The 26,989-nt window shown below is 36.0% G+C and overlaps 19 protein-coding genes across 19 annotated transcripts; 9 read left to right on the forward strand and 10 right to left on the reverse strand.

The window, feature by feature from the left end:
- Window positions 1–1,050: 1,050 nt before the first annotated feature.
- On the reverse strand, window positions 1,051–2,799 carry FDP41_012240 (uncharacterized protein; the record flags this gene model as incomplete). The annotated part of the gene is made up of 1 exon (XM_044702738.1): window positions 1,051–2,799. The coding sequence occupies one exon, from the start codon at window positions 2,797–2,799 to the stop codon at window positions 1,051–1,053; it is 1,749 nt and encodes a 582-aa protein (XP_044566296.1).
- A 256-nt stretch (window positions 2,800–3,055) lies between these two features.
- FDP41_012241 (uncharacterized protein) lies at window positions 3,056–3,622 on the forward strand (the record flags this gene model as incomplete). The annotated part of the gene is made up of 1 exon (XM_044702739.1): window positions 3,056–3,622. The coding sequence occupies one exon, from the start codon at window positions 3,056–3,058 to the stop codon at window positions 3,620–3,622; it is 567 nt and encodes a 188-aa protein (XP_044566297.1).
- A 286-nt stretch (window positions 3,623–3,908) lies between these two features.
- FDP41_012242 (uncharacterized protein) lies at window positions 3,909–4,475 on the forward strand (the record flags this gene model as incomplete). Its single annotated transcript, XM_044702740.1, has 1 exon — window positions 3,909–4,475. One exon carries the CDS (start codon window positions 3,909–3,911, stop codon window positions 4,473–4,475), a length of 567 nt encoding a protein of 188 aa, XP_044566298.1.
- Window positions 4,476–4,744: 269 nt separating this feature from the next.
- Window positions 4,745–5,347, forward strand: FDP41_012243 (uncharacterized protein; the record flags this gene model as incomplete). Its single annotated transcript, XM_044702741.1, has 1 exon — window positions 4,745–5,347. The coding sequence occupies one exon, from the start codon at window positions 4,745–4,747 to the stop codon at window positions 5,345–5,347; it is 603 nt and encodes a 200-aa protein (XP_044566299.1).
- Window positions 5,348–5,398: 51 nt separating this feature from the next.
- FDP41_012244 (uncharacterized protein) lies at window positions 5,399–6,061 on the reverse strand (the record flags this gene model as incomplete). Its single annotated transcript, XM_044702742.1, has 1 exon — window positions 5,399–6,061. One exon carries the CDS (start codon window positions 6,059–6,061, stop codon window positions 5,399–5,401), a length of 663 nt encoding a protein of 220 aa, XP_044566300.1.
- Window positions 6,062–6,093: 32 nt separating this feature from the next.
- Window positions 6,094–6,885, reverse strand: FDP41_012245 (uncharacterized protein; the record flags this gene model as incomplete). Its single annotated transcript, XM_044702743.1, has 1 exon — window positions 6,094–6,885. One exon carries the CDS (start codon window positions 6,883–6,885, stop codon window positions 6,094–6,096), a length of 792 nt encoding a protein of 263 aa, XP_044566301.1.
- A 140-nt stretch (window positions 6,886–7,025) lies between these two features.
- FDP41_012246 (uncharacterized protein) lies at window positions 7,026–8,075 on the reverse strand (the record flags this gene model as incomplete). The annotated part of the gene is made up of 1 exon (XM_044702744.1): window positions 7,026–8,075. The coding sequence occupies one exon, from the start codon at window positions 8,073–8,075 to the stop codon at window positions 7,026–7,028; it is 1,050 nt and encodes a 349-aa protein (XP_044566302.1).
- A 294-nt stretch (window positions 8,076–8,369) lies between these two features.
- On the forward strand, window positions 8,370–11,280 carry FDP41_012247 (uncharacterized protein; the record flags this gene model as incomplete). Its single annotated transcript, XM_044702745.1, has 2 exons — window positions 8,370–8,384; window positions 8,650–11,280. 2 exons carry the CDS (start codon window positions 8,370–8,372, stop codon window positions 11,278–11,280), a joined length of 2,646 nt encoding a protein of 881 aa, XP_044566303.1.
- Window positions 11,281–11,426: 146 nt separating this feature from the next.
- FDP41_012248 (uncharacterized protein) lies at window positions 11,427–12,900 on the forward strand (the record flags this gene model as incomplete). The annotated part of the gene is made up of 3 exons (XM_044702746.1): window positions 11,427–11,680; window positions 11,757–11,927; window positions 12,108–12,900. The coding sequence occupies 3 exons, from the start codon at window positions 11,427–11,429 to the stop codon at window positions 12,898–12,900; spliced, it is 1,218 nt and encodes a 405-aa protein (XP_044566304.1).
- A 331-nt stretch (window positions 12,901–13,231) lies between these two features.
- Window positions 13,232–13,897, reverse strand: FDP41_012249 (uncharacterized protein; the record flags this gene model as incomplete). The annotated part of the gene is made up of 1 exon (XM_044702747.1): window positions 13,232–13,897. One exon carries the CDS (start codon window positions 13,895–13,897, stop codon window positions 13,232–13,234), a length of 666 nt encoding a protein of 221 aa, XP_044566305.1.
- A 759-nt stretch (window positions 13,898–14,656) lies between these two features.
- Window positions 14,657–15,541, forward strand: FDP41_012250 (uncharacterized protein; the record flags this gene model as incomplete). Its single annotated transcript, XM_044702749.1, has 1 exon — window positions 14,657–15,541. The coding sequence occupies one exon, from the start codon at window positions 14,657–14,659 to the stop codon at window positions 15,539–15,541; it is 885 nt and encodes a 294-aa protein (XP_044566306.1).
- A 6-nt stretch (window positions 15,542–15,547) lies between these two features.
- FDP41_012251 (uncharacterized protein) lies at window positions 15,548–17,269 on the reverse strand (the record flags this gene model as incomplete). The annotated part of the gene is made up of 1 exon (XM_044702750.1): window positions 15,548–17,269. One exon carries the CDS (start codon window positions 17,267–17,269, stop codon window positions 15,548–15,550), a length of 1,722 nt encoding a protein of 573 aa, XP_044566307.1.
- Window positions 17,270–17,366: 97 nt separating this feature from the next.
- Window positions 17,367–18,575, reverse strand: FDP41_012252 (uncharacterized protein; the record flags this gene model as incomplete). The annotated part of the gene is made up of 1 exon (XM_044702751.1): window positions 17,367–18,575. The coding sequence occupies one exon, from the start codon at window positions 18,573–18,575 to the stop codon at window positions 17,367–17,369; it is 1,209 nt and encodes a 402-aa protein (XP_044566308.1).
- Window positions 18,576–18,836: 261 nt separating this feature from the next.
- FDP41_012253 (uncharacterized protein) lies at window positions 18,837–20,912 on the forward strand (the record flags this gene model as incomplete). Its single annotated transcript, XM_044702752.1, has 1 exon — window positions 18,837–20,912. One exon carries the CDS (start codon window positions 18,837–18,839, stop codon window positions 20,910–20,912), a length of 2,076 nt encoding a protein of 691 aa, XP_044566309.1.
- A 5-nt stretch (window positions 20,913–20,917) lies between these two features.
- On the reverse strand, window positions 20,918–21,434 carry FDP41_012254 (uncharacterized protein; the record flags this gene model as incomplete). The annotated part of the gene is made up of 2 exons (XM_044702753.1): window positions 20,918–21,212; window positions 21,400–21,434. The coding sequence occupies 2 exons, from the start codon at window positions 21,432–21,434 to the stop codon at window positions 20,918–20,920; spliced, it is 330 nt and encodes a 109-aa protein (XP_044566310.1).
- A 213-nt stretch (window positions 21,435–21,647) lies between these two features.
- FDP41_012255 (uncharacterized protein) lies at window positions 21,648–22,136 on the reverse strand (the record flags this gene model as incomplete). The annotated part of the gene is made up of 1 exon (XM_044702754.1): window positions 21,648–22,136. The coding sequence occupies one exon, from the start codon at window positions 22,134–22,136 to the stop codon at window positions 21,648–21,650; it is 489 nt and encodes a 162-aa protein (XP_044566311.1).
- Window positions 22,137–22,291: 155 nt separating this feature from the next.
- FDP41_012256 (uncharacterized protein) lies at window positions 22,292–23,383 on the reverse strand (the record flags this gene model as incomplete). Its single annotated transcript, XM_044702755.1, has 1 exon — window positions 22,292–23,383. The coding sequence occupies one exon, from the start codon at window positions 23,381–23,383 to the stop codon at window positions 22,292–22,294; it is 1,092 nt and encodes a 363-aa protein (XP_044566312.1).
- Window positions 23,384–23,896: 513 nt separating this feature from the next.
- On the forward strand, window positions 23,897–26,083 carry FDP41_012257 (uncharacterized protein; the record flags this gene model as incomplete). Its single annotated transcript, XM_044702756.1, has 3 exons — window positions 23,897–24,795; window positions 24,864–25,424; window positions 25,480–26,083. The coding sequence occupies 3 exons, from the start codon at window positions 23,897–23,899 to the stop codon at window positions 26,081–26,083; spliced, it is 2,064 nt and encodes a 687-aa protein (XP_044566313.1).
- Window positions 26,084–26,337: 254 nt separating this feature from the next.
- On the forward strand, window positions 26,338–26,922 carry FDP41_012258 (uncharacterized protein; the record flags this gene model as incomplete). The annotated part of the gene is made up of 2 exons (XM_044702757.1): window positions 26,338–26,421; window positions 26,476–26,922. 2 exons carry the CDS (start codon window positions 26,338–26,340, stop codon window positions 26,920–26,922), a joined length of 531 nt encoding a protein of 176 aa, XP_044566314.1.
- Window positions 26,923–26,989: the final 67 nt, after the last annotated feature.

Consider the following 26,989-nt stretch of genomic DNA (forward strand, 5'->3'; position numbering starts at 1 on the left):
GTCACCTCCAATTATAATTGAGACTTTTCAAATAGGAAATGCAACTTCTCAGGGTACTATGAGCTAATATGGCCATTTGGACTTACTTTAATCCTTTCTTTTACTGTTTTTCTATATTGATTTAAAATTGTAAAATTTTGAATATTTTTTATATCTTCTTGAACAAGACCTATTAAAAGAGAAAGGTGCTCCTCCTCAGCATGATGTCTAAGGTCTCACAATGCGTTCGACGTTACAAACAACAGAGAAAGCCTTTATTGCAACCTCTAAGAATCTAATTTACATCCAACAAAGAATTTTCACGTGATCATTCCATTACTGTGAATGAGGAGAAGTTGAGAGGTGGACCACTATTAGTTTGATAACTTTTGATTCAAAAACTTGTTATAGAAAAAACTTATGACCAGTTGAATGTTCTCCCAACCCTTACTACTTCAAAAAAGTCATTCCTGATAATAAATAGAGAAAACACAGAGTACCTCTGTTGAAGAGCAATAGATGATCAGATCATAAATGTTTACGTTTTATTATTCGTAATACATGCTATCATGCTAAAATTAAATTTTTCAAAAATTTCAAGACACATTGCCCTGCAAAAAGCCGCATGAATCAAAACAGTCCAACAAAGAACGCAAGATAGAACATTAAAAGTAAACAAAACCATTATTGCAAATCAATAACATACGAAGTCTTTGAAAGAAAATCTCTGGTCTCCGAAATGACAGAGTTTTTGGAATGTCTTTCTCATTATAGAAACATGAAATAAGTTCTCTTGAAGTATTGACTTCAATTGCAGTTCTTGGGAGATCCACAACGACCCTAAAAAAATGAAAAAGCGAAAACTAATTCTACCCTGCAATGGATGTTACATTATCGCTCTTGTGACGACTGTTATTGCTGTTATATTCACAGCCGCCACCTTCTTTTTTATTGGCTATCCCCTTTATTGTAGACCACAACATGAGAGTTTGATTTCTTGAACATTACACGCAACAATGATTGAACACTGTTTTTTCCTTATAACATTGACAAGTGTCACTCATCAACCTCTCATGCGTTCGTATAAATAACTTGAGGATAGAAAGCAACAGGTTCTGCCTCAATAGCACATTCATCTTGACCTCGCGCTATTTTGAAGAATCCTTCTTCTCCCCATTTTCTTCCCCATGAATTCATTACATTCCAATACTTTTGGCCTGTCACTGGATCAACACCCCAACCTGTGATGACAACAGAATGAGTGGTTGGTTCCCATCCATTGTTAGTATGCTTAATTCTATCTTTCTTCATTGGATATCCATATCCAGAGTGTCTATAGATTCCATTTGAATAATATTTAAAATCTGGATAGACCAAATAACTCACAGAGACTGGTCCATGTCTGTAAATTTCTCGTCGCATGTTCTCTTCATTTCCAGCTCCATAGAAATCTCCCACATACTTGTAATCCTTCACTTTAACAATATATGGCGGATTGCTACATTTTGAATCACAAGGAATGTGTTCAGATGCTGTATAAGGGAAACAAGACTCTGGAACAAGTGTAAAGTCTCTCAAATGACGTCCAATGGAATAAGGAATTCCTCCATGACATTTTTGTGCGTAAGGGCTGCATGAAATGATATCTTGAACGGCTAATAATGGTTTGAGCTTGTTCTTGGTTTGAATTCGAATTCTTGATTCGATAGCTGTCACTGCTGCAAATGCATAACAAGAACCACATGATCTTTGGTTCTTGACCTCTGTCAAATAATTCTCACCGCTTACATTTCTCCAATCAAAATTATCTGGCAATGGTGGTGTGAGGTCAAGCTCATCTGAAGCAATATTGAAAGTTTCCTCTTCTAGAATTGGATTGTTTTCTGGTTTTTTCAAATCACTCTTGTCAACCAAGATGGAACGAGCTCCATTCATTCTTTCCATTTCTTCATTTGTGAATTGCTCAAATTGTGAGTATGAGCGAGCAGTCCAACCCAAATGATCAGATTGGGTGTTGATCCAATCAATGAGGTTTCGATCTGTTTTGAATTTCTCCTTTGGATCATAGGTTCTCATCAATCGTAAATCCAATCCTAACTCATCTGCCAAGCTGTCAAATGATGGATCATTATTGACATTCAGTCCTTTTCCTTGATTCTTTGGATCATAATATTTGTAGAGTAAAGTATTAATTGGAAGAGAGACTTTCACGTCAGTTGGTTGGGGATAAACCTTTTCAGCATAATAACATCCAAACGAAGCAGCGTTCTTTTGTCCATAGGGACTCTTTCTATAATTTCCAACAAATGTTTGATGACACTTGGAACGAATCAGCTCACTCGTGCTATTCACTTTTTCAAACATGCTAAAGGCAAACATGCTCATTTCATAATTATTCTGAACAAGTGTAATTTCAAATCCTTGGTCATAAACCATAGTCCAAGTTCCAATAACATTTCCATTCTTATTTTCACTTCTCACAATATTTGGAAGTTGCAAATAAACTTTAACAACTCTCGCAATATCCACATCCTCTCTCTCCATTCGAGTGCAATTTAATGGAATGTGTTGTTTTCGTTGAATACTTTGAGCTCTCTCATCTTCCTGTAGCGAATACAGAGGTGGTGAGATATATAACCTCCATTCATTGTTTCCGATATTATGATGAATACAATGAACAGGAATATCCGCAAGCACCTCCACGACCATTCCAATGATAACGATCAGAATGATGAGGCTCACCACGAACAACAAGGCAGTGGTTCGGAATGGAGAGGATGATGATGCCTTGATTGCGTTGTGGCCTTGCATGAGTGTCATTTTTTTAAACAAATGTTGGCTGTGATTGAGAAGGGAGCTCAACTGGTGATTATCATAATCATGATTTTTAAACTATTTATTGTAATTAACATATTTTTAGAAGAATCTAAGGGAATAGATCTTGTCCATTTGAGGCATTTATAAACTTACCTCAAATGCTTTCCTAAACTCAATGATTTCAACAGGCCTGACAAGCGATCACACACTTAAAGGTGAATGAAACACCTGAGATCGAAGACCTTCCTTTTTAAAAAAAATGATACTCTTTTCAAAGTTCTCCATGGAGAACAGAAAGAAGGACGTTCAGGATGATCTTGTTGCACTCTCCATTCATTCCGACAGCAACAAGAATGGCAGCATCAACATGGATGTTTGTACACGTCCACAAATGATGATCAAGTTCTCGGAATTGTCTTCTGAAATTTTGATGCAAATCGCTCCGTTTTTGAGTTTGTTTGCGTTTGCGAAATGTCATTCCTCTCTGTTGCTATTGTTGTTCAATCAGACCAAAAACATGGAAAAAGTACCACAAGATAAGGAAGAACATGCAGAGGAAGGTTGGGAATTTATGTTGGTTCAGTTGACTAGTATTTGGAAACCACTCATGTGTTATTACTTTCCAAAATTTGAAAAATCTCTCAACATTAAAAATTGGAAGCATGTGTTGAGAAGAAGAATTGAGCATTTGATGCTTTATTCTCCAACAAAACTTCCTCTTACACCAAAGGATCCATCAAGATCTTGCTTTGAAACTCTCTTGCCCTTCAAAATTATGAAGAGAACTTTATTGAAAATTGTGAATGGATTTATAAGTGTCCACTAAAATTTGAAGAATTAGGAAGCGCTGTTAAAGAAGCCCAATTATGTGAAACATGCAACCGAACAGTTTATTTGGTGAGGACTGTTTCTGAATTTCGAACGCGTGTTTCACATGGTGAGTGCGTTGCATTTACAACTCGAAGTAAAGCGATACGAAGAGGAAAAGTGGCATATATTCCTTCTTCGTTCAATTAGCTCTAGTTAGATATAATAATGATCATTTCGTAAATATTCTTTTTCAAACAAAAATTCAAAAATACACTTCCGAGAAAGACTCTTATTTTCTCGTGATGATGGAACGACTTTTAGAGAGAAAGCAACAATTGGAGGCCGAATTAAAATGTATTCAAGATTCCATCAATCGGGCTGAAGAAGCCTATTTTCAAGAAACCATTCATCACGGAAATATCATCAAAGGCTTTGAAGGATATTTGAAAATGGAGAAATTAGGCTCATCGAGTGGTAGTAGTAGTGGTAGCGGAACGAGTGGTAGTAGTAGCTCTTCCTCTCAAAAGTTCAAATCTTCTTCATCCTCATCAGTATCCCAGTTTTTAAAGAACAATAAGAATAGAGTCTTTTCGGAGAGTAGTTTTGCATTTCCGAGACCCTATCCATTAGCAAGTGGCAGTGCCAATTCATACCATGCTACGAAGAGTGCACAAATTGGTCGAGTGGAATTTGTAGATGATGATTCACTCGTGTTGGATCCTATTCATGTGAGAAGTGATCATACAACCAAGATTATTCATAGGAGTGAATTTGAAGATGGAATTAGTTCTACGAATTCCTTATCACAAAAAATTCCTACAAGCAATTTCAATGAAGGAGACCAACCTAAGCATTACAGAAAACAATGAAAGAGGTCAATACGAATTCGTGAAAATCAACATTAGAAACTGAGCTGTTGTGATCAATTAGCTTTGAACCGCTCTGAAAAATCAACGAAAGAAACTGAAATAATGGAATGAATTTTCCTCAAAGTCCACACAACTGGATATTACGAAAAGGATAGTTTTAACTCATAATTGTCATCCTTACACATGTTTAGGATGTATGGAGTGAAATCATTACAATATCTGCAAATTGGACAAGCATCATCAAAACCACCTTTATGCCAAATAAAAAAATGAGTCTTCTCTCATCCAGTCTCAAACAACAACAGCACCACCAACAACAACATCAGCCACAACAACTGGCACAAAGTTTTGGTCGACAGCAACAACAACAGCAATTTATAGCAACACAAGATCAAGAACAAAAATTTAAGAATAATCCGTTTTTTGAAAAATTATTTAACAGAATTGATGGACTTGTTTCAATAATTGTGTGTGATATGGAGGGAAATATTGTGGCAAGAGGTTATTCCGAGGATTGTACAATTGAATTTGATAATACTTTTCCATCCACACATATTCAGGCTGCTGAACAAGCTAACAAATTACCGTTCGGAAAGAATAGATATTTAATCAGTTGTTATGACGATTATTCAGTTCTGCAAATGCATACAGAACCAACCAAAGTTGCAAATCAAGAGCAAGGCATGAATAAATCAAAATCAGATGCATCAATAGAAAATGATGAGGATGAGGAAGAAGAATTGGGAGATTCATTGTTTGTTTCTTTCATATGTACGTCCGATACAAGTTTGCAACTCATAATTGATTTGTCGGACCATATCTTAGAAGCAATGAAGACTCTTTACGCGTCACCCGAGATGGCAGATCAATAACATTATTATTAAATTATTGTTTTAGAAATTTTAATTAATCGAGATGAGTGATTAAAATATATTATTCTTTCTGACTTTAAGATGAGAAAATTGGGATGGCTTGTCTCTTTCAAGCTTTTCGAGCTCTTCCTTGAGTTTTTGTTGGTACATTTGCTCTGCATAGAGTTGAGCACGTTGTTCAGCTTGTTTTTGTTTTTCCTTTTCTTGCTTTTTGAAATCATTATACCTTATTTGATCCAAAATATCACCTTGGTTTTCTTTCAAAAATCTTCGTTTCTCTTCCATTTCAGCCTGTTGTCGTAATTGAGCTTCAACCATTTCTTGTTTTAACCTGTCACGCTCTGCAAGACTTTCCTCTCTTCGTCTTTTCGCTTCGTCAAGTCGAGCTTGAATTTGTTTTTGTCGCTCTTCCATTACTTCTTGCATTAATTTCTCTCTAGCTTTCTGTTCCTTGTTCCATTGCTCGAGACGTTTTTGCCACGATCGTTCATTTTCTTGCATAATTAAATCATCAAGTTGTTTTGTGTCCTCTTCTTCTTTTTTCATCATCTCCAAAATCCATCTTTGATATTGTCTGGCCTCTTCCTTAATTCTGTCTCTCTTTGCCTTTTCTTTAATTTCTTCCAAATTTTGCTGTTCCAGTATTTGATTTAAGAATTGAAGATCGAGCTCTCTTTCTCTTCTCATTTCTTCTTGTTTTTGTTTTCTGTTCATTTCATTGAATTTTTCGACCCTGTTACGGAGCTCTAACAATCTTTGTTGCTTTCTTTTTGTTTTCTTCTTTCTGCTTCTTCTTCAAGAGACCATTTCTCCTTTAGTAATTTGCCTTCTTCTTCTTTTAATCGTTGTATTTCTTGCTTGTTCTCTTCGAGTTTTCTCTTTTGGTCATCAAGAGATTGCTTTAATTGTTCGTTCATCATCCATTGTTTTTCTCGTTCTGAACGTTCTCTTTCTTCCTTCTTCATCCTATCTTGCTCCCATAACTGGTTAAAGAATTCCTCTCTGTCTTTCTCTATCAATTTTAGTTCCTCTTTTTCTTCTTGCTGTTTCATTCTGTCAGCTGCACATTTAAGAGTATTGTTCCTTGTTTTTGCATCACGAAGAATATCATTATTTTGTACAAATCGTTGATGTTGTTTCTCGCGCGAAGAGATTTGGTCTCTCATGATTCTTTGTTCCTTCAATTCCTTTGCTCGTTGTTCTAGCTTTCTACGCCTCTCTTCGGTCGTCTCTTGCATTGATTCTAATTCCTGTTTAAATTGTTCATCCTCAAGTGCCAACTTTTCTGCAAGTTTATTTCTACGCCTCTCTAAATCCTTTTCTTTTTCCTTTCGAAGTTCATCGAGCCTCTTTTGAAGTTGGCCCTTTTGTATTTTGGTTGTTGTTTTGCTCTCCCATTCCGCAGCGAATCGGTGTTTTGCATCGGTCTGTTTGATTGCATTGAAGGTTTCCCAGTGTTGTTCTTGTTTTCTTCGTTGATTGATTGAATGATTTAATTCTTTCGTTAATCCGACCCCTGATCGACTACCTAAAAACATTTTTTTTGAGTTTAAAATTCGTACGGTCGGTTGGCGCCAACATGAAACCCACAAATTTTAAACCTGAAAGAGATATGATGAAGAATTCTTCAGTACAAAACCAATAGAGGATATTTTACATTATTTTACATGAAGTTAGGTTACTTTTTCTTGGAGAGGGAAAATGAAATGGGTTTTTTAGGTTGTGTTGAGTCTTCAGATTTGACTTTCTTCGTGGAAGAGACTAAACCACTCGATGTCACAGTGGTATCAAATTTTCTCTTCTTTTTGTCGGCATTGTGGTGAGTATAACTTCCACCAAGTTTGTCTTCTTCATGTGTTTCAGGGTCATCATTTTTCAAATGATCACCAGTATCGGTTGCAAAAGAATGTGATGTCTCATCATTTGAAGCTACAGGTTCACGTTTCGTGACACTCACAACCTCCCATTGTCCAAAGGTAGCACTAGCCGATGTTGAATAATTCTGGGCATACTTATTCTTCCATGAGGATACCTGTGTTTTGGGAACAGCAGAAACATCCTTGAAACTTTCTTTTTGTTCACTACTAGATTTATCTTCAGTTGCCTTAGTGGAAGTGTCTTCTTTGCTTTCCTCTTGCTCGTAGTAAAAATAGTTGGGATCATCATAGTATCCACCAATTTCAGCTGGTGCAGAATTGGCTCCAGCAGTCTTCTTTTTCTTCTTCGATTTTACAATCGATTGCTGTTCAGTTCCACTTTCACTGGCCGAGACAAGTGCGCTCAGAGGTAAATCATTATGTTCAAACAATTCAGGTTCAACATTTTCTTCATGTGATGTTTGCTCTTTGATCAATTCAGCTTGGTCCTGTAGTGGTGGCTGTTGTTGAGGCGGTGGTGATAGCAAATGAATTGGTGGAGGAAATATCGGAACCTTTTGCATTTCCGCTTGATGCTGAAGGTATTGTTGATAATATGGATTTGAAGACTCATCATTATTTATATTTTTGGATACTCTTTTTTCAATGTTATCTAACAATTTCCGATTTCGTTGTTGCTCCTTTTCAATGTTTCTCTCTTGTTGCTGTTGATTTCGGATATAATTTTGAACATTTATAACGTGGTGTTTGGATCTCTCGTGTCTTTTTTGCTCCGAAGGTGTATCACGAATCCATTGTTGGCAGTACTTACAAAACGTATTGCCTTTAGGTTTCCATGATGGGGTGCTCATGATCACTCACTGTGTGTTTCAAAATTGTTCGATTTGAAATGTTTGGTTACGCAATTACGTAACAGACACAACAAGAGTTACTCGTGAAGATATTTTTTTGTAACGCGCTGCACATCAGCGCACTTGTTCGTGCTCTTTAAACAGTCTAAAAGGAATATTGAATTGATCCATTCAAAGCCAACTAACACTACAAGTCCTTTCATGGTTTTTTGATGTCTTTCAAGTTGTGATTGTGGTTCTTTGAGAGCCTTGTGTCGACTTCGGAATGAAAGTTCCCATTAACGATTAAAAAAAATGCCCAGTAAAAAGGTAAGTGTGTTTTTCCGAAGAGCCTTCGTGACGATTTGATGATGTGGCTGACTTGTTGTTTACTATTATTATTATCATTATCATCATTAATTGGAAATAATCATGATACAATTGTGATTGCCTTATAATAATGTGGCCATTGAAATTCAAATGCGAACCAATGTTCATCATCACATCAATAACGTCCGATTGATTTTTTGTTCTGTTGTCGTTCGAATTAATCATCATCTCCGCTATATCACCATTATCACAACGATACACATAGAGCACACATGGTAAAAAGAAGAACAATAGTAGTAGCAAATCACAATCAAAAGGAGATAAAACCGCTCCGCAAGGCTCATCTTCTAAAAGATCGGATAGCCAAATTACATCACTCCATGATTTTTGGAGAAAACTTAACTCTACTACTCGTAAAAGGTTGTTTAATGTTGACGCATATGTGTTGCTGAAAAAGATAAAAGCACAATATCAACGAGTTTGTTCGTGTACAGTATGTGGAAGAAACAAAACAATTCTCGACAGAGAATTAGAAAGATTGTTTACGGAATATTGCAAAGAACTTGCATATCCAGATCATAACAACGAATGCCAATTTAACTTTTGCACCACTGTGGATAGGTCGTCAAAACTTCGCAATAATAATAACGGCAATCGAACTCCAAAAACCACAAAAAGAACAGTCATCAACAAGGATGGAACCGAAATGCTGACAACAACAACGTTTAAAAAGAGTGGGAATGTTCGGGTGATAGAAAAAACTGTAAAATACTATTCTACAACAAAATTCAATCCAAGCGATAACAATGGTTTTCCATCAAAACCACCATCAAGTCCGATTATCGAAGACATCACAGATGATTCAAAAGAAAGGACGGTTCCTTCTAAACAACAACAACAAAATAATACCAATACCACTGATACAACAAGTACAACCCCATCAACAGCCGTTTCAACAACATCTACGCAAAATGCTTATCAAAATGGTACAGTTAGTCAGCAGAACCTACCTCCTCCTCCTCCCCCTTATGCCTCTGAAGAGTTACCTCAAGAAGATTTAGCTCAATACGAATTTGGAAAGAATCTTTCAATCAATAAGGAGTCCATCATCACACTTTCCGAAGAATGGATAAAACACCACGAATCAAGTGATATTATTCAGCTGCTTCAGAGATTTGAACATAATATAAAGCAAAGCAACTTGGAAAATTTAATATTGAACAAGGATAAGAAAAATAATAACAATAATGCGTCAGAGGATGATGAGTATGAGGATGACGACAATGAAGAAGATGAAGTTGACGAAGAAGATCAAGAATGCTCAGAAGAGGAAGAGGACGATCAAGAGGAAGAAGAGGAAGAGAACGAAGAAGAGGAGGAAGAAGAAGATGAAGATTCCGAATGCGAAAGTGAAAATTCTGAAGAAAATATTTTGAAGTGGAGAGAAAGCAGGAGAGTTTTTCACTTGTTTGCTGCTAAGGCATTCTACGAAAATATCCTAAATGCATTTAAAGAAAAACAAGCCCTAGATATGCAAGCAAAGTTAATAGAAGAAGAGGAGATTAAGGAAAAAGAAAAAAGTGAGAAGAAGATGAAGAAGAAGAAAGAACAAGAAAAGAAGAAACAAGAACAAGAAAAACAGAAAAAGATGGAAGAGGAACGAAAAAAGATTGAAAAGGAGATGATAGAAATTATCAAGAAGGAAAAACAGAAAAAACGAGACACGCAGAAAGATATGGTGGAAGCTGAGAGTCCTCATTCTGATGATCAATCCGCAGAACCACAACAACCAGAAATTACTCACATTCTATTTGAAAACGATATGAGTGATGTCTCTATTAAGGTAGCACCCGAACAGTTCCCCAGATATCAACCAAAATCCAACACCAATGACAAAAAGGGCGCAAAAACTGTGAAGAAAGTCTCAGATTCAAATTCATCCAAATCTACTTCAGTCAATGTACCATCTTCTCAGTCGTCCTCTCAGGTGACAGTACTGATGGACACAGTATCGTCGAGCGACACCGTGAGTTCTGGGAATACCTCTGTCAATAATCAACAGCCACCTGTTGTGACTCCATCAAATATTGTTTCTGTGAATGATCAAATTGTCACCACTAGCACTGACTCAAAACTAAATGGAACAAGGAAATCACCTTCTCCACCAAATCATCCAAGTAACCAACCAAATAATGCTTTCAGTAATGGCTGGCAACCCATGTCTAATGCTTTTCAATTCACCAAGCCACTTCTCAATCCTGCAGAAATGTCCTTAAACAATAGCTCATTCCATTTTGCAGGAGGAAACAACTTTCAAAATCCACAACAACAACAACATGTTGGCAGTTATCCATCCGCTCAATCACAACAACCATCATTATTTGGCCATTTCAACAACAATTCCAACCAGCCAGCTTCTCACTTTAATTTATTTGGTCAGACACCATCTGGTAACCAATTTCCAAATGTTTTACCTTTTGCATTTTCCAATGGTTATTCGTCACCTCCATTCAGCAACAGTCAAAATCGAATGAATATGCCACCATATATGATGCAACCAATGCCTCCTCAACATCAGCAATATCAACAATGGATGAATTATGCTCACTTAACTCCTCACATGCCACAAGGAGGTTTGAGTAGTGGAGGAAACAACTTTTTGGGAGGTGGTGGTCCATTTCCTTCCAATCCTGGAAACACTCCGTCAATCTTTGCTCCTACTGAAGATCATTCTTTCAACATGACACAGCACCAACAACCAACAACAAGTTCTTATTCCTTCAACATTCCACCACCTCATCATCACTCGACCATGATGGACAATCGAAACGTCAGCAATAACAATACTTCTCAACTCTTTGGATTTTTCAATAATCATCATCACATTTTGAAATAAATATTTCTTCTCCTTGTGTACCTTATACCTTTGAAGATCTTCTTGTGACTGAGAACATGAATGGTTCTGAAATGTTGATCTTAAAATATATATATTATATATATACAGCATCGAAAAAATACAACAACACTACATTCAGCTGAATCATGTCATCCTCCTCCTCTGCCAGCACAAGCGCCCTTGTCGGAGAACTCAGTTCTCGTGTCGCCTCTTCCTCCAAACAACGAATGTATCATCATCAAAAAGAAGCAGAAGAATTGGAAACAGTTTTACCTCTCTCCGAGTCACCACCTCTGAATTCTTCTTCTGTTCCGACCATTCATTCTCCTTCATTATCACTCAACAAACATCATCACCACCAACATGATCAACAATTTCTGTCACGAGAAGCCTCTAAAATGTATGTGAATTTATATTATTCTTTATTTGGAAGATTTAATTTTTCACACAAAATCTTTTCCTCACTATCTGCACAGCCAAGTGTTATTTGCAATTATATTCTTTATTGTCACTTCGATATCTTCATTATTTTTCTCAAAATATTTAATGGATATTGGAGAATATACATTTCCATTTCCATTAACCATGACTTGGTTTCATTTACTAGTTGCACTTATTTGCATTCTTTGTACTTATAGTCTCAATAGGTATGAAATTATTTATACTTGAAATTATTGTTGTTGATCATGATGTGAAAAATTATTGTTCTAATGTCACTATACGAAATTCTAAAAATATGAAATAATCTTTTTACTAACACACGCACATTATATATTTTTCGAATGAATGCGGAATGAATGCGGAATGAATGTGAATTAATTTTAAAGAACCTTTTGTTTTAGCTTTTTACCAGATTTTGAATTTAAAATAGAAACAGCCATTCAAATCATGCCTGTTTCTCTTTTATACGTAGGAATGGTTACTTTCAATAATTTATGTTTAGATTATTCAGACATTCACGTTTATCATACAGCACGAAGTATTAGCATTTGTTTTACTGCACTTTTCACATTTGTTCTATTAGGTGAACAAATTTCAAAAAGAATTATTTTTGCTTGTTTTATCATTGCGATTGGATATTTTATGGCAGGAATTAAGGAAACACAATTGTCAAAAATTAATCTTGTTGGATTTGCATTTGGATTAGTATCGAGCTGTTTTATGGCGTTATATTCCATCTATTTGAAAAAGATCATGTCATCCACTCAGAAAAACCATTGGATTATTCTAATTTATAATACCATTGGAGCTATTTTGTTTTTATTTCCAATTTGTGTCATGACTGGAGAGTTTGAGAAGGCATCTGCTGTTCCATTCTTATTTGAACCTAAATTCTTGATTGTTTTGATTGGAACTGGATTGATTGCATTTGTGGTGAATATCTCAAATTTTGTACTCATTTCGAGAACTTCACCCTTATCGACTTCGGTGATTGTGACATTGAAATCCGTGATTGAAAGCGTGTTGTCTATATCTCTTCATAGCAGTGATGGCCATCATCAGTTTTTCACAGCCTACAATGTTGCATCAACGATATTCACCTTACTTGGAAGCTACTTGTTCACTCTTTTCAAATTGCAAGATGAAAGGAAAAGGAACGAAGAATCACTTCTTGAATAAATTAGCTGATGAGGTGTTTAAGGCAGATAGATCAAAAGCCATTTTCATAACTCCAAATTTTTATTCGAAAAGATAACACAAATACAAATCACAGTCATCCTCCAAAATAGAGAATAGACATTCCAACAACTTCACTATCGAGATTATGCGAACAAAGATCAAAATTTCATGATTTGATGGTTATGAAATTTACAATTGTTCAATCTGTCATCCAAAGCAGTGGTTTGTCCTCTCTACTAGATATCGTATGATATTGAATTCATGCATCCCTTCATATGCTTGACCAATTACATAAAACTATAAACTACTACTACTCCGCTATTATCGTTATTTACAACTCAGCTCCAAACAAAACCCATTCGGTAGGATTCAACTTTTTGATGCTTGGTTGAACAAGTTGAAATCCAGCATAAATGAATCCGCGAGCAAACTCCTTGACTTCAGGATGATTCTTCTCCATACAAATATAGATGGTTGAACAACAAATGCTTTCAGCAATATCCATTAAATTGATAATGCTATCCTTGTGTAAGTATGCAGAATGAGAAGGTGGATAGATCATCATTTCGTTCTTCTCAAAATCAATAATACCAGTGAAGCCTGTTCTAATTGCCCGTGATAATTCTAAAGACATTGCAGAATCATCATCGGATGAAGAAGTTGATAATACATCATCTTCGTATTCATCATCATCAGAATCATCATCCAATGATTCAGCGTTATAAACAAACATAACACTCTGCTTGAAAGCGAGTTTTTTGTTTGAAGATGTATTACTACCAGCACTGGTGGTAGTGTTGTTACTAGTTGTTGTTGTAGCAGCGGTATGAGTTGTACTAGCAATAAAGTTCATGGATTGATCAAGTTGTTGAATAAGAGTATCAATATGGGAGTTATGATTGTTAGAGTCCATGGCCAATGGCCGATAGGAAAAATCGACTTGCTTCAAAGCGAACATAGCCACATCAAAAACAGCGAGGCCCTCTGCCGTCGTCATGGCTAAAGAAGTACAAGTTCTCCCTTCTTCCTCCCATAGAACGAGTATAGCAAGAAGCAACAATTTCGTCCAACAAGGATGATGTTGCTGCTTGCTTCTTGCCCATACTAGTACTACTAGTTTCTGGAGAATTTAAAAAATTAAAATCTCTATAAAGCATGTGCATTTTCAACGGGATGCGTGAGGCTATATGGTTAGTACGTGGTTAGAGAATTGAAGGACAATGATGAACCTAATGTCAGGTTGTTTCGAAAATTATTCTTGAACAAGACGAAAGACTTGCTAGAGACAATTTCGTTGCTGTTATAAAGGAACGAGCAATGGCTTTGAAAAAATGAAAATTTTTTTCGAGTTGGAAATCTAATTTTAAATTCTGTTGATCGTTCGAAAAAACACTTGTAGAGACCTAAATTCAGACAGACCTGAGTGTGATCGTTGTCGATAACGAATGGATGGCCATCTGAATCGAAGGTATGGACTTGTTGATGATGAAACTTACAAGAAAATGATATACATTCATCCTAGTACTAGTCGCTAATAAAATAATACCCTTAAAGAATCATTCTAGAAGGAGTGTGGCTTTCAATTCCGAACATTAAAATCGCGTTGAAAAAATGTCTTCTCTCTTTTCATCTCTTTCGGAAAACTATTTCTCAAGACTTGGGGAAGAGAGGTATTGAAAAACTTCTTCAAGAGGCTTCCAGTGAGATTTCAGACGATTACAATGTTCAATCTATCGCTCATATTGTTCAGGATTTCATGTTAAAGTCCATCATCACGACGCAGGACGATTCCCTTTCGAGTTCTGAAAATTCAAATTGTAGCAAAAAATTCATTGCAATTATTACTGGATTTTCAGTTCCTCCTAATGGTTATTCAGAAACAGATGGCCCATTAGGAGCTATTTGGATTGGGTTGGGAGTTCTAAAATTTACAAATTTAAATATTCTTTATTTTGTCGATGAAAATCAATACGAAGGAATGTTGAAATTCTTGAAAATGGTTTTCGGAAATGATGATCAACGAGTAAAGATTGTTAAGGTGACAGGGCAAGACTGCAATGATATACATCAGGCTTCTTCAGAGTTTAAACAGCATTTGTATGATATTCACTCTTTCATTTCCATCGAACGAGTAGGAAAGTCAAAAGATGGAAAATGTTACAGCATGAGAGGCATTGAAATTTCTGGTTATAATCTTGCACTTGACACTATTATTGAATACGTTCAAGAAAAACATCCAAACACTCCTCTGGTGAGCATTGGAGATGGAGGAAATGAAATTGGAATGGGGAATGTCCGTGATCATGTTGAGAAATGCATTCCAAACGGAGAGAAAATAGCATGTGTGAAGAGGAGCGACTTTTTACTCGTTTGTGGTGTCAGTAATTGGGGAGGTTATTTATTATATTTGTTATTTGAGTATTGTAGAAGACATATTGTAGAGAAAGTTCCAATGGAAGGAATAGACGTTCAGATGGATCTCAATTATCTAAAGTTTATGGTCAATGAATGTCAAATGGTTGATGGAGTAAGAAATCAAGCGACCATTAGTGTGGATGGGTTAGACTATGATGTACATGAACAAATTATTAACGATTTGAATCATTGTTTTGGACAAGACATGCAACACAGTAAACATTAATCTTTTTTACACTTGAAAGCAATGGGCTGGAATTGTACCGTTCTTATTCTCAATTATAAATATTTCCATCGCTTTCTGGAGATTCCAACCAACAAATTCCAAACAGGGAATTGCAAATTCTCGTTTGAGTTTTGTTGCTTGCAAAAATTCAGTGAGAATGGTTTCAGCTGAGAATGTGAAATTGGGAGAAGATGGTTCAGCTGCAAGTGTTCCGAAATTCCAAGCTTCATAGATATTAGCATCAGATCTGAATGGATTCAAATTAAGGGAAGAATAGGGTCGAATGTGATACTGATGATTTCGAATCAAGAAGGGTAAATTCGGACCCAATGAAATATCCATAGGTTGATTTTCGGTCATCAGGAACACAGTATCGATGGAACGAGGGAATGCAAATCCTTTCGCATCAAACTGTTCACATGGACAATGTAACACAACCAGAAAGCCATTCACAAAAGCTACACTTTGCACATCCACCAATTTTAAATTCAAATTATGACTACAAGGAGGTAATATTCTCAATCGTTCTGCAATTTGTTCTTTACCAAAACTAATCGTTGAACTTTCTAAAATACTCTTATCAATGTATTCCTTCTCCAAGATGAATCGAACATTTCTCGAGTAAGGTTTAAAGGGCTTCATCATGAGTCGTGATTCGATCGTTTCAGGAACATCCACATATTCATTCATATTGTAGGAAAATGAGAAGGTGGCATTTTCGTGATAGAATTGGAAGAGTTGATCTCGATTTGAATCAAAACATGTAAAATACTGCAACAGAAACCATTCGACATATTCTCTCAGAGATTCATTTTCATAGAAACTTGTTGTGAGAATATTTGGTAAGACACTTTTTCGAATCACAATCGTCTCGCCTTTAAATTCTTCAGGAATGATGAAATCATCAACATTTTCAAGAGATGAAAAGTATTGAACGAGAAGTGCAATATCTTCTCGATAGAGTTGATTGTTTTGTGAAGTTAGGAATGGATTTCCTGAAATATTTAAATTCACAATGCCTAATCCTTTCAAATATTGCAATTCTTGGATGTATTCCAGGTTATTATAACGTAGTGAAAGAGAAATCAAATGTCTCAATCTTGTAAGGGGTTGCCATACTTGTAAACTGTGAATTCTATTTGAATCTAAATTTATATGAGTAATATTCATGAACCTATTCAATATCACTCGACACACATTCGACCAGAATGGATCTAAATCTTGTGTGAATAGTGATTTGGTGGAAATAGTTGTAGTGTCGGTTGCAGGTGGAGCCGATTCTTCTGCTTCACCTTCATCGTTTAAGGTTTGAATGGTCAATGAAGAAGATTGAACAAGGGATGAAGAAACTTCAGGAAAATGTTGAACAGTTTGTGTCTGTGACAACAAGCGACTTAAATCTAAGACATAGAATGGAGGTTCGGTTTGTAAGGATGTATATTCGTTAGGAGGAGCTTGTACGAACCCCAAGTTGAATTGAGGTAACAATGGTTGACTCAATGATCGAATTTCCTCTTGTGTGAGAGGTAATTCTTCCATGTTTTGATTGGTTTTGTGGACGCTTGGAAGGAGAACTTGGTAAATCTTTTCGAAAATGTGTTCCGAGTCGTTGTAGTGATAATGATGCTGTTGAGAGTATCTTGTGGGTGAATGATAAAATTTATATCGAGGACATCTCATTCTACCATAATTGCTGAATTGCGGACTTCTGTGAATCTCTTCTTTCATCTTTTTTTAAATGTGTGTTTGTGGTTATTCTTGTGGAGTGAATTTGTAAATTTACTATTTTAAGACATTTGAAATTTACCTTTCTGAAAACACGACATTACAGTTTACTGAGAATAAATCCATTTTCATCCAGAAACTTTACAGAATCTGTCACACTGTCCTTCCAATTTTTAAATTCCAATCCAAGTACTCGTTTAGCTTTTGAGTTATCAAAGTATAATGGTTTTCCAAGAATACTTGTTAAATACTGTCTCAAACCTTTTGGTTGTAATAGAGCTGCCAATCGACCAACTCCAATTCCAATATACCCATAAAGTGAAATTGTTGGTAAGTTTTTAGCCCACTTGTAAGGAGGAACTTTAGCTTCTCTCATTTGCTTAACCAAATCTTTCATAGATGTTGTCTCTCCATTAGAAATAATAAATCTTTCAACTTTGTATGGAGCAAAGCATGATCTATCGTTCATGTTGTGTTCCATAGCCAACACGTGCGCCTTTGCGACGTCACGAACATCAACAAATGGAAAATCTAAAGGCAAAATCACTGGGAATTCTCCTCGTGCCATTAACATAATGCTTTCATGACTTTGACTAATAAGCCTTGGGTTCATTGGAGGGCCGATAACCACAGCAGGACAGAGAGTGACCAGCTCAATAAATTCGTTTCCATGTTCTAATTGTGCTTTTTGTAAATATTGCCAAGCAGCCTTCTCGGCCATCACCTTCGAATACAAGTATGGATTGTAGGTTAGGGAGGACTCTTCATTCCAGTCCTTTTCATTGTAAACCCTATTTGGTTTGGCGCTATCGGTAATTGAAGCAATTGAGCTTGTCAAAATAATTCTCTGCAATCTTGATGGATCATCATTTCTTTGCAACTTTCTCAATTTTACACATTCTTGCAAAACGTTTAAAGTTCCTTTTACAGCAGGATCTACCAAATCTCTCTTTGCGTCTTGTACGTGCACTTTGAATGGTGAGGCCGTGTGATGAACAAAACGGCATCCCTCAATAGCATCCTTGAAACTTCCTTCTTTCAATAAATCAGCTTCAAAGCAAATCAATCTTTCATCTAAAACTTTTTGATCCAATTTTCCAACTTCAGTATTCTTGCTCTCATAATCTCTGATATTATTAATAATTTCTCTTCTTCCCTTCTCTACTGATCTCACGGTGGCATGAACAATATATCCCTTTCTCAAAAGTTGGTAAACAATATGGGAAGCGATAAAGCCAGTGGCTCCAGTAACGCACACTCTAATGGGTGAGCTTGATGATGATTCTTGAATTTCGGAAGAAGAGGACATTCAGTGAGTCTTGTGATGATCGGAATAAAAAGTTGACAGCAGAGTGAAAGGCTTTCTCTTGAACTTGCGTATTTTTTTCTCAAGAATTTTCAGCAACATCCACTTGCTTGATGAACAATTATGGTCATTTAGTTTTTCAAAGAATGTGTTGAAGCATTCATCCAGTAGATACCTGTTTGTCTGTCTGAATTGAGATCAATACTGTTCTTTTAATGAGGGAGGAATGGTGTACTTGCGTGATGGATTTTATTCAAAGAAAAAATGGCGAGTAGTGAAGAGCCTGTTCAAATTACATCATCGGGTGGATCGGAATCGGGGACAACACCATCGATGACTTCTACTACTACTACCAGTACTACAAATGCCTCTATGATGCCAGCTCCAACTGGTATTCGTAAATTATTTATTCTGATTGGAAAATATTTCAATTTGATTTCATTATTGTTATTTATTGGAGCTCTCGGATGGTTTGTGTGCTGGCCTTTATTATCAAAGCACGTTTACTACTCGGAAAATGCTCTCTCCGTTTTCTTTCAAAACCCAGAGTACAATCAAATGGATGCCAATTTCGGTGCTGATATTTATAATCAATTAAAAACATTGAATCGATCATCGAATGATTTCAGAGAACAAACATACAGGACAATAGAAAATTATTTACATTTAGAAAAAACTCCTTTTTTCAGTGAATTGAAAAGACATTCTTTCGAAATTGAAAGAAATTATATTAATAAGATTGTTCCTGTGAAAGGGGAGAATATGTATGTTACAATAAGGCCTGGTCGTGGAAATGGCAAAGAGTCGATCGTGTTGACAGTTCCTTTTTTAAAATCGGAAAGCTTATCATTTGCTCTGTCTATTTTAAAGATGATTTCCCGAATGAAGTGGTTGAATCATGACATAATTCTGGTCATCAGTGACGGATATGATCATCAATGGGCAGGTGAGGATGCATTTATATCATCTGCAGTTATACCTACAGGAAGAATGAGAGAAGCTATCACCATTGATTTTGATTCATTTAATTTTGAGCAAATCGCAATTTTAACGGAAGGAGTGAATGGAGAGCTACCTAATCTTGACATGGTAAACGTCGTTACTGGATTGCTGAGCGAGGGATATTACAATTTTGGGTCATCTGTGTTGGCCTCTTTCTTTAAAGCTGACCCCACAACGAGTACTGATGTCGATTCTTTAATTAAGAAATATTCTCAATTCAAGGACCAGCTACCAATAGCCATTTATTTGTATCAAAAATTACTCTTCAGGCTTAACCAATTACTCAACAACGCAATTCCTCGAGATTTTATTGAAGAGAGTGTAATAGTAATGTATCACTGGTACAATCAATTGATATCAATTCCTACAGGTCCTCATGGCTGGTTTAGAAAGCAACTCACTCATGCACTCACTATCACAAACTCAATTGTACCATCCTCATCTATGAACAAGAGTTTGAATCAAACATTCTATTTACTTGGACGAGTCGTAGAAATAACTATTAGAAGTCTTAATAACCTTATTGAACAGTTGCATCAATCATTTTTCCTTTATTACTTGGTCTCGTCGCAACACTATTATGGATTTGAACACTATTTACCAAATTTACTGATGTTTGTAGGAGCTTTGACCATTCAATTCATTGGTAATTATTACTTGGAAGGGGCCACAGAAAAGGTATTAACTCACTCCTTGATATTTGTTTTGACAAATTATTTTATTGGAATTTTGATTTATCTTACTCCAGTAATTTTAAGAGATGTGGCCATTCATTTACCATTCATCAACAGCACCGATACAGATTTTACAAAATATTGGTTTTCTATCGTAGTTGCGCTTGTGACGATTGCGTTGATTGCTTCTCGCCCAATTTCATCCAGACTTTATGAATTTTTCATTGGAGAACGCCCTGGTCCTCTTAGTTGGAGAAATGTCAAATCATTGACAGTAGCTTTGTCTACTTTATGTGTTGGAGCAAGCATGATTTATTCGAGTGCTCTCTGTATTTTCCTTTCTACTTTCTTATTAACCTTATGCACTATCACAATGACCATTCCTGAGAGCAAGATTTTGAGGTTGCTCCAACTTGTTGCCATTTTGATCTTGTGTCCTTTCAATTTACTAGTGGTCAATGTGATTACCAAAAACTATTTCTTTGATATTCCCATTTCCTCTCAACTCGAATCTCTGTATCACATTACTGACCTACCTCAGAACTTATTTTACATCGTATTTTGTGCCGTGATGATTCCTACATGGACTGTATTTTTGCTTCTTTCTGTAATCAAGTCCTCACCAATGCAAACAGCAACTACAGTAAAAACCAAAGTTGAGTAAATAAATTAGTATGGTTTATTTCTCTTCTTAGTGTGACGTCTTGGTCGCTTTTCGACATCATTTTCGTCCACCATTTTGTTCTCTTCGGCAACCTGTTGTTCTTCTTTTTTCTTTTGTTTTTCAAGTTGTTTTTCGATCTTTTTAGCATTCTTTTGTGCTTCCTTGACAAGAACGTTATCTTTCACTTCATCCAGCATTCCAGATTCCTCTTCTTTTTCTCTCTTTTCTTTTCTTCTTTGTTCTTTTTGTTTCCTCTTTTCCTCCTCTTGTCGCTCTTGCTCTAACAAAAAGTTGTTATATCTGTTATTAATGAGACATAATATTATTATTGATTTTTTTCATAATCGTGTGTGTGGCGATCAATAAACAAAACCCGTTGTTAAACAAACAAAGTGACAAATCCGATCACCATGATGATGGCGATTGTAACAACAAAGTTACATATTAATCATCATATCAACTCCGAATAGTTCCTGAAACACGTTACCTTGCTTTTATTTTCTTGTTGTTCTTTCGGGACATTTTTTTGAAGTGAACAAATTTGTTGAAACATGTTCGTGATGATTATTCTAATGTTTGATAGGATGAATAAATTCTTGATTTAGGAAGAAGCCAATTTATTCATTGTTTTAGGAGAAAGAAGTAGCCAAAGATGATGGATGGAATTGAAATTTAGGAAGGAAATAATGAATTCAACTGGATGAGGATGGTGATGAATGAGAATAATTCAGAAAATTATTGTGATGATGGAGCTTCTTGGGTTGTTGATGATTCACTACTTGTTTGCAATCCGAGAGGATTCACTTGTGGATAGCTGTAATAACCCTTTGCCTTTCTCTTCTCGAATTCAATTTTAGCGGCTTCTCGGGCCTCTCGCTCTCTTTCAGCAATTACACGTTTAATTCTTGCCATACCAGTTCTGACTTTCACCAAACGCTCAGGATGAGTAACTCTACCTCCCATAGTTTTAGCTAGTAATCTAGCAGTCAAAAGCATATTACGTTCCTTCATCAAAACAATCCACAATTTTTGTAAATCGGAGAGAGATTTAATACGAAGTTCTCGGATACCCCATGCTCTTCCACATGACTCCATTGCCTTTCCTTCAAGAATAGTTTTATCAATAAATTCCTCAAGACCTCTTTTTGGTTGAGTCTTTCTCATCAAAGACATCACAGAGGAGGATGTTGAGCCTCGGAAAACTTTTCCAATTTGACTGAACATTTTTTTGATAATGAAAATACAATTTTTCGTTCAAAGAGCAAAAGGGTTGACAATTTTTGAATCATTGAACCATCCAAACAACAACAATAACTGTGTCATAATATTGGTGTGTTTTCAAAATAATAATTTACTTTGGTTTGTTTAGATCAACACGACTATACTTGTTGCTCTTCTTTTTTAATCTTTTTTGTCTCAGGTTCTTCCTCCTTAATGTTGCTTTGTGGAATGTCTCCACCATTGATTCGTGATGAGCAGCTGCTTTCCATCTCATCTTTCACACGCTTGGGAGCAGCTGGCTTGAAATATAAATGTAAGGATCCTTTTCCGTGTTGAGTTTCCTTAAGAGGTTTGATGCATTTGGCAGACTGATTTGTTGCACTATTTACAAAATCTGAAACTTCGTACATGCTTAAATGTTGAGAAAAATCACAAGTTTTCAAAAGTGACAAGACGTCATCTGTGGGATCAATGCCTAACCATTTTCTAATGTCGGATGCGCTCGTAAGAATTGCAGGCATTCTGTCATGAATATGAGCAAATTTTTCATCAGCCTCTACAGTTATAACAGTGAAATTATACCCATCGGTTGCATTTGGTTCCTGTTTGTCATAAAGACATGCAAAACACATAAGAGTGCCTTTTTCTTTAGGGTGAATATAGTATGGTTGTTTTTTTCCTGTGTTGAGTGGTGCGCTCTTCCATTCATAAAATCCTTCCACAAATAGAATAGCTCTTTGATTTTTCAACAATCTCTTGAATGTTGGTTTCTCTTGCAATGTCTCTGCTCGAGCATTTAAAGTTTTTACAGAGTTAAGTTGATGATGGTCACTTGTGTAGGAGGTTAGCCCCCAAGTCATGGTGCGAAGATGAAGTCCATGAATCTTTGGCAGAGCGAGTGAAAGCTCTTCTTCTTTCTTGACTTTTGGTTCTTCTTTAATTTCGGATTTAATTTCTTGTTTAATTTCCTTTTTTATGGAAGTTTCTTGATCATTTTCTTGTTTAATCATGATGGTGGTCAACTTTACAGAGTCTGAAGCCTCCGAAATTTTCAATTTTTCAGCATCATCATCGCAAATAGTTGGATCATAATAAATAATTGGCAAACATCCTCCCATGCTGAAATTGTACAGAGGCTTGAAAAGAGCCTGTCCGATCCACACAGTCTGATGCATATCCGCTCCTAGTTGTCTGCTGGCCACATTTCTGAATTGAGGAGGAGCAAGAGAGAGAGCGCTTCGTCCACACATTTTTTTATTTCATGTTCCATTTAATTCTGGAATGGTGAAATTGAGAATCTAAGATGCACTTAAATGAATGTTTTTTTTGAAGTGGAAGTTGGAGGTTTTGACTATCATCTAAATTCTCACAAAGAATTTTTGCAATATTTTCAATCATCTTGGAAACGTTGAAGTTAATTTGTTGTGGTTTGGTAATCTTGTCGTTTTGTGGATTGTTCATGGAGGAATCACGAATGGGCATGAGCTTTGTGTAACGCACCCAAAGGCAATGAAAGGTGTTCTCTTTTTCCTTTTCAAACATGTTTACGCTGTTGAGAGCGAATTTCAAAGAGATGAGATCATACTTGAGGTGCCATTTAGGAAACAGATTCTGATTTGAGCAAATTTGGAAACAACAATCTACGATTATGGTGCTCGTTTTTCTTCAACCACCGCAAACATCTCGCTCTCATCTCGCATCAACTACGGTGACTAACAAAAAACAAACACCACCGTTCCATCTCGATCTAGTCAGATCAGTTGATGAAAGCAACAAGAACTGCCTCTTGCTCTCATTTAAGTACAAATTCACAACCTTTACTGAGGAGGGTTCATCAACACGATGAACAAAAAATACAATCCTCTTCTCGCCCGAATCCAACAACCAATCCTCATAATCAATCACGAAGACTATCCTCACCTAATCCCTTGATGTCCACCATCAACCCTTATTTTGGTTTAAAATTTGATTATTCAACAGACAGTGTTGAGAATGGAAACTCCTTTCTGCACAGTATGATTGGTAATTTTCTGCTCCAAATTGCTGCTCACGACAAGATTACATCCATCATTTTGGCTATTGAATATTCCATGTTAATCATTCATTCCTATTATGAAAGTGGATGGTTCGGATTCTTGGTCATGGCCAGTACGTGTCTGGTTGGTATCATCTCCACTCGAAAATATGTTTCATTTTCTTTGTTCCATCAACCCGACTTTCAAGTCTCCACAACGGAAGAGCGAAATAGAATACTGACTTCCATGGTTCTCTTCTCCATTCGATTTTTCATGCAACAACAAAATAGAATATTACTCATGCCCATGTATATATTAATCATGATCACAACCAACACATTGTGCAAGCAATTGTTTTGGGCCTTACTGCCTATTTATTACGTCTCTCTGCATTTTGTTGCAAGTTGTATTTATAACGTGATACAGTTTGGTTTGAATTCAGAAACCATTCCATTGTGTTTTGATTATATTGCTATTGCCATGGCAATTGTATTGCTCAGTAATTACATGATCAAAACATCAATGAATTTACAAAGTAAGGTCAAAACTTTGGAAGAAACAAGACTTAAGCTTGAAAATGCTCTTGCTGCCAAACAAACATTTTTGAGACACATTTCACATGAATTTAGATCTCCCTGTTTGAGCAGGTATGTATGTTCATCTCGAGTTGTGAAAAATTAATATTGTGTGATTATATCGCTATGTTTCTCATCAGTTTGGGAAGTTTAGAGCTGTTAAGGGAAACTGATCTCACTGAACATCAACGAGACTTGGTGGATACCATTGCAGCCTCTGATGGTATTTTATTGAACTTGATCGAGGATGTTCTCACGCTTGTTAAAATCGAACATGAATCACAGATAGAGCACCACGATGGGGTTGTGGACTCAACCAAGTATTTTCAAGAATTCAGTTTGGGTCATTGTGTGAAAATGATTGGAAAGATCGTTAAGAGCTATTGCAAACAGTTTGATGTGGGGATAAAAGTCCAAATTGATGACAACACAAGAGACGTTTTTGTGAGAGCAAACCAAACAAGGATACACCAAATTATTTCCAACTTGATGACAAATGCTGTTAAAGCTTCAAAAAAGGGTGATAACGTCGAGCTCATTTGCTCCACAGTTGGGGAAATCAGAACAGTGAACGGAATTCAAGAACAAAATGTAATGTTTAAGGTCATAGATCATGGTATAGGAATTCCAAAATCAAAGCAGAGGACAATATTTGAACCATTCGCTCAATTACATAATATCAATGAACGAATTTATCGAGGGTAAGTAATGCTATTAATAATTGATACTTCTGATAATACCAATTCATCAAATTAGCTCCGGCCTTGGGTTAAACACTGTTCTTCATAACGTGTCTGCCATGCATGGAACCATTGAGCTTAAATCAGAATTAAATGAAGGAGCCGAATTCACAGTTATTCTTCCTTTAGAAGTTATTACGAATGCAGATAAAAATGATTTGAAAGACAAGACAGATATTGATCCCACTTTACAGAGGCAACTTTCCATCCAAGCCAATTATTTGAAATTATTTGCTTCAACCGAAGAGTTATCTTCTGAAAAGAAGAATGCAAAAATTATAATAGCTGATGACAATGCCGTTAACAGAAAAGTCATTTTGAAATTGATTGAAAGCATTGGTTATGAAGCAGATTGTGTGAGTGATGGAAAACAATTACTAGACAACCTTGATATAAATAGACATCAATTAGTCATCACAGATATGAATATGCCTGTGTTAGATGGAAGAGAAGCCGCAAGAATAATTAAGGGACGATTCCCAAAGGAAAAGATAAAAATTGTGGCACTGACTGGTGACATTATGACGGATTCATCGTCTGAATTATTTGATCAAGTCATCATGAAACCATGTCACAAGGCAATTCTAAAGCTTTGCATTGAACAGTTTGTCTCTAATTAGTGAAAACCGTCATCACCCTAGCACTCCTATTACAACACATGAGACCTCTTTTTCATGGAACAGTAATAGAAAGGTTTTGTTCCAAAAAATTCAGTGATTTGTTTATTAATACAAATAATAAACAAATTACAAAGGAATGAATCAAAAGTGCTGTAAACTTTACTAAGGTGTGACAATCCACATGTATATAATTTAAAAAGTAAAGATAAGATTCATGGTATTCAAACAAGAATCTCATTGGAACATTAAAAAAAATGCCAAGAACAGTGAACAAGGAAGAAATTGCTGCCTTTGAAAAATTTCTATCCTCCATCGAGGATCCTCAGGAACGATATGCAGTCATTCAACAGTTACTTGCGAATCAAGTTCTTCCGATCATTGCTATTATGTAGAACAAAAGAGAAGAGTCGAATAAGCATTTTGCTAAAAAAGAATATCCTAAAGCCATTTCAATTTTGACTCAGTGCATTGATGAGTATTTAACTGCTTCCGATGAGAATGACAACCGAACGAGATTAAAAGAGTGGGACCAAACAAAAGTTCTCGAATATAAATTGCCTTTACTCACAACAAGGAAGAAAACAGCCTCGGATTGGCCACACACAAGAAAAGCATACAAGGAAATAAAGGAACAATTATCTAATGCACATTTAATATTTTCTAATCGATCAGTGAATTATTTAATGTCTGGACGCTACTTGGAAGCGAAACAAGATGCGTTGGATTGTATCGAGTGGAATCCTGATTGGCCAAAAGGATATTATCGACATGCACAAGCTGCCATGATGTTAGAAGAATATACAGAAGTCTGGAAAGTATTTCAAAAGGAATTGAACTAGTGGAGCAATTTAAATTTGAATTATTTGACTCTGATACTGAATACAACAATGAAATTAAACGTTTTAG

This window comes from Naegleria fowleri (genome assembly GCF_008403515.1).
Source record: "Naegleria fowleri strain ATCC 30894 chromosome Unknown tig13, whole genome shotgun sequence".
NCBI lineage: Eukaryota > Heterolobosea > Eutetramitea > Acrasida > Naegleriidae > Naegleria > Naegleria fowleri.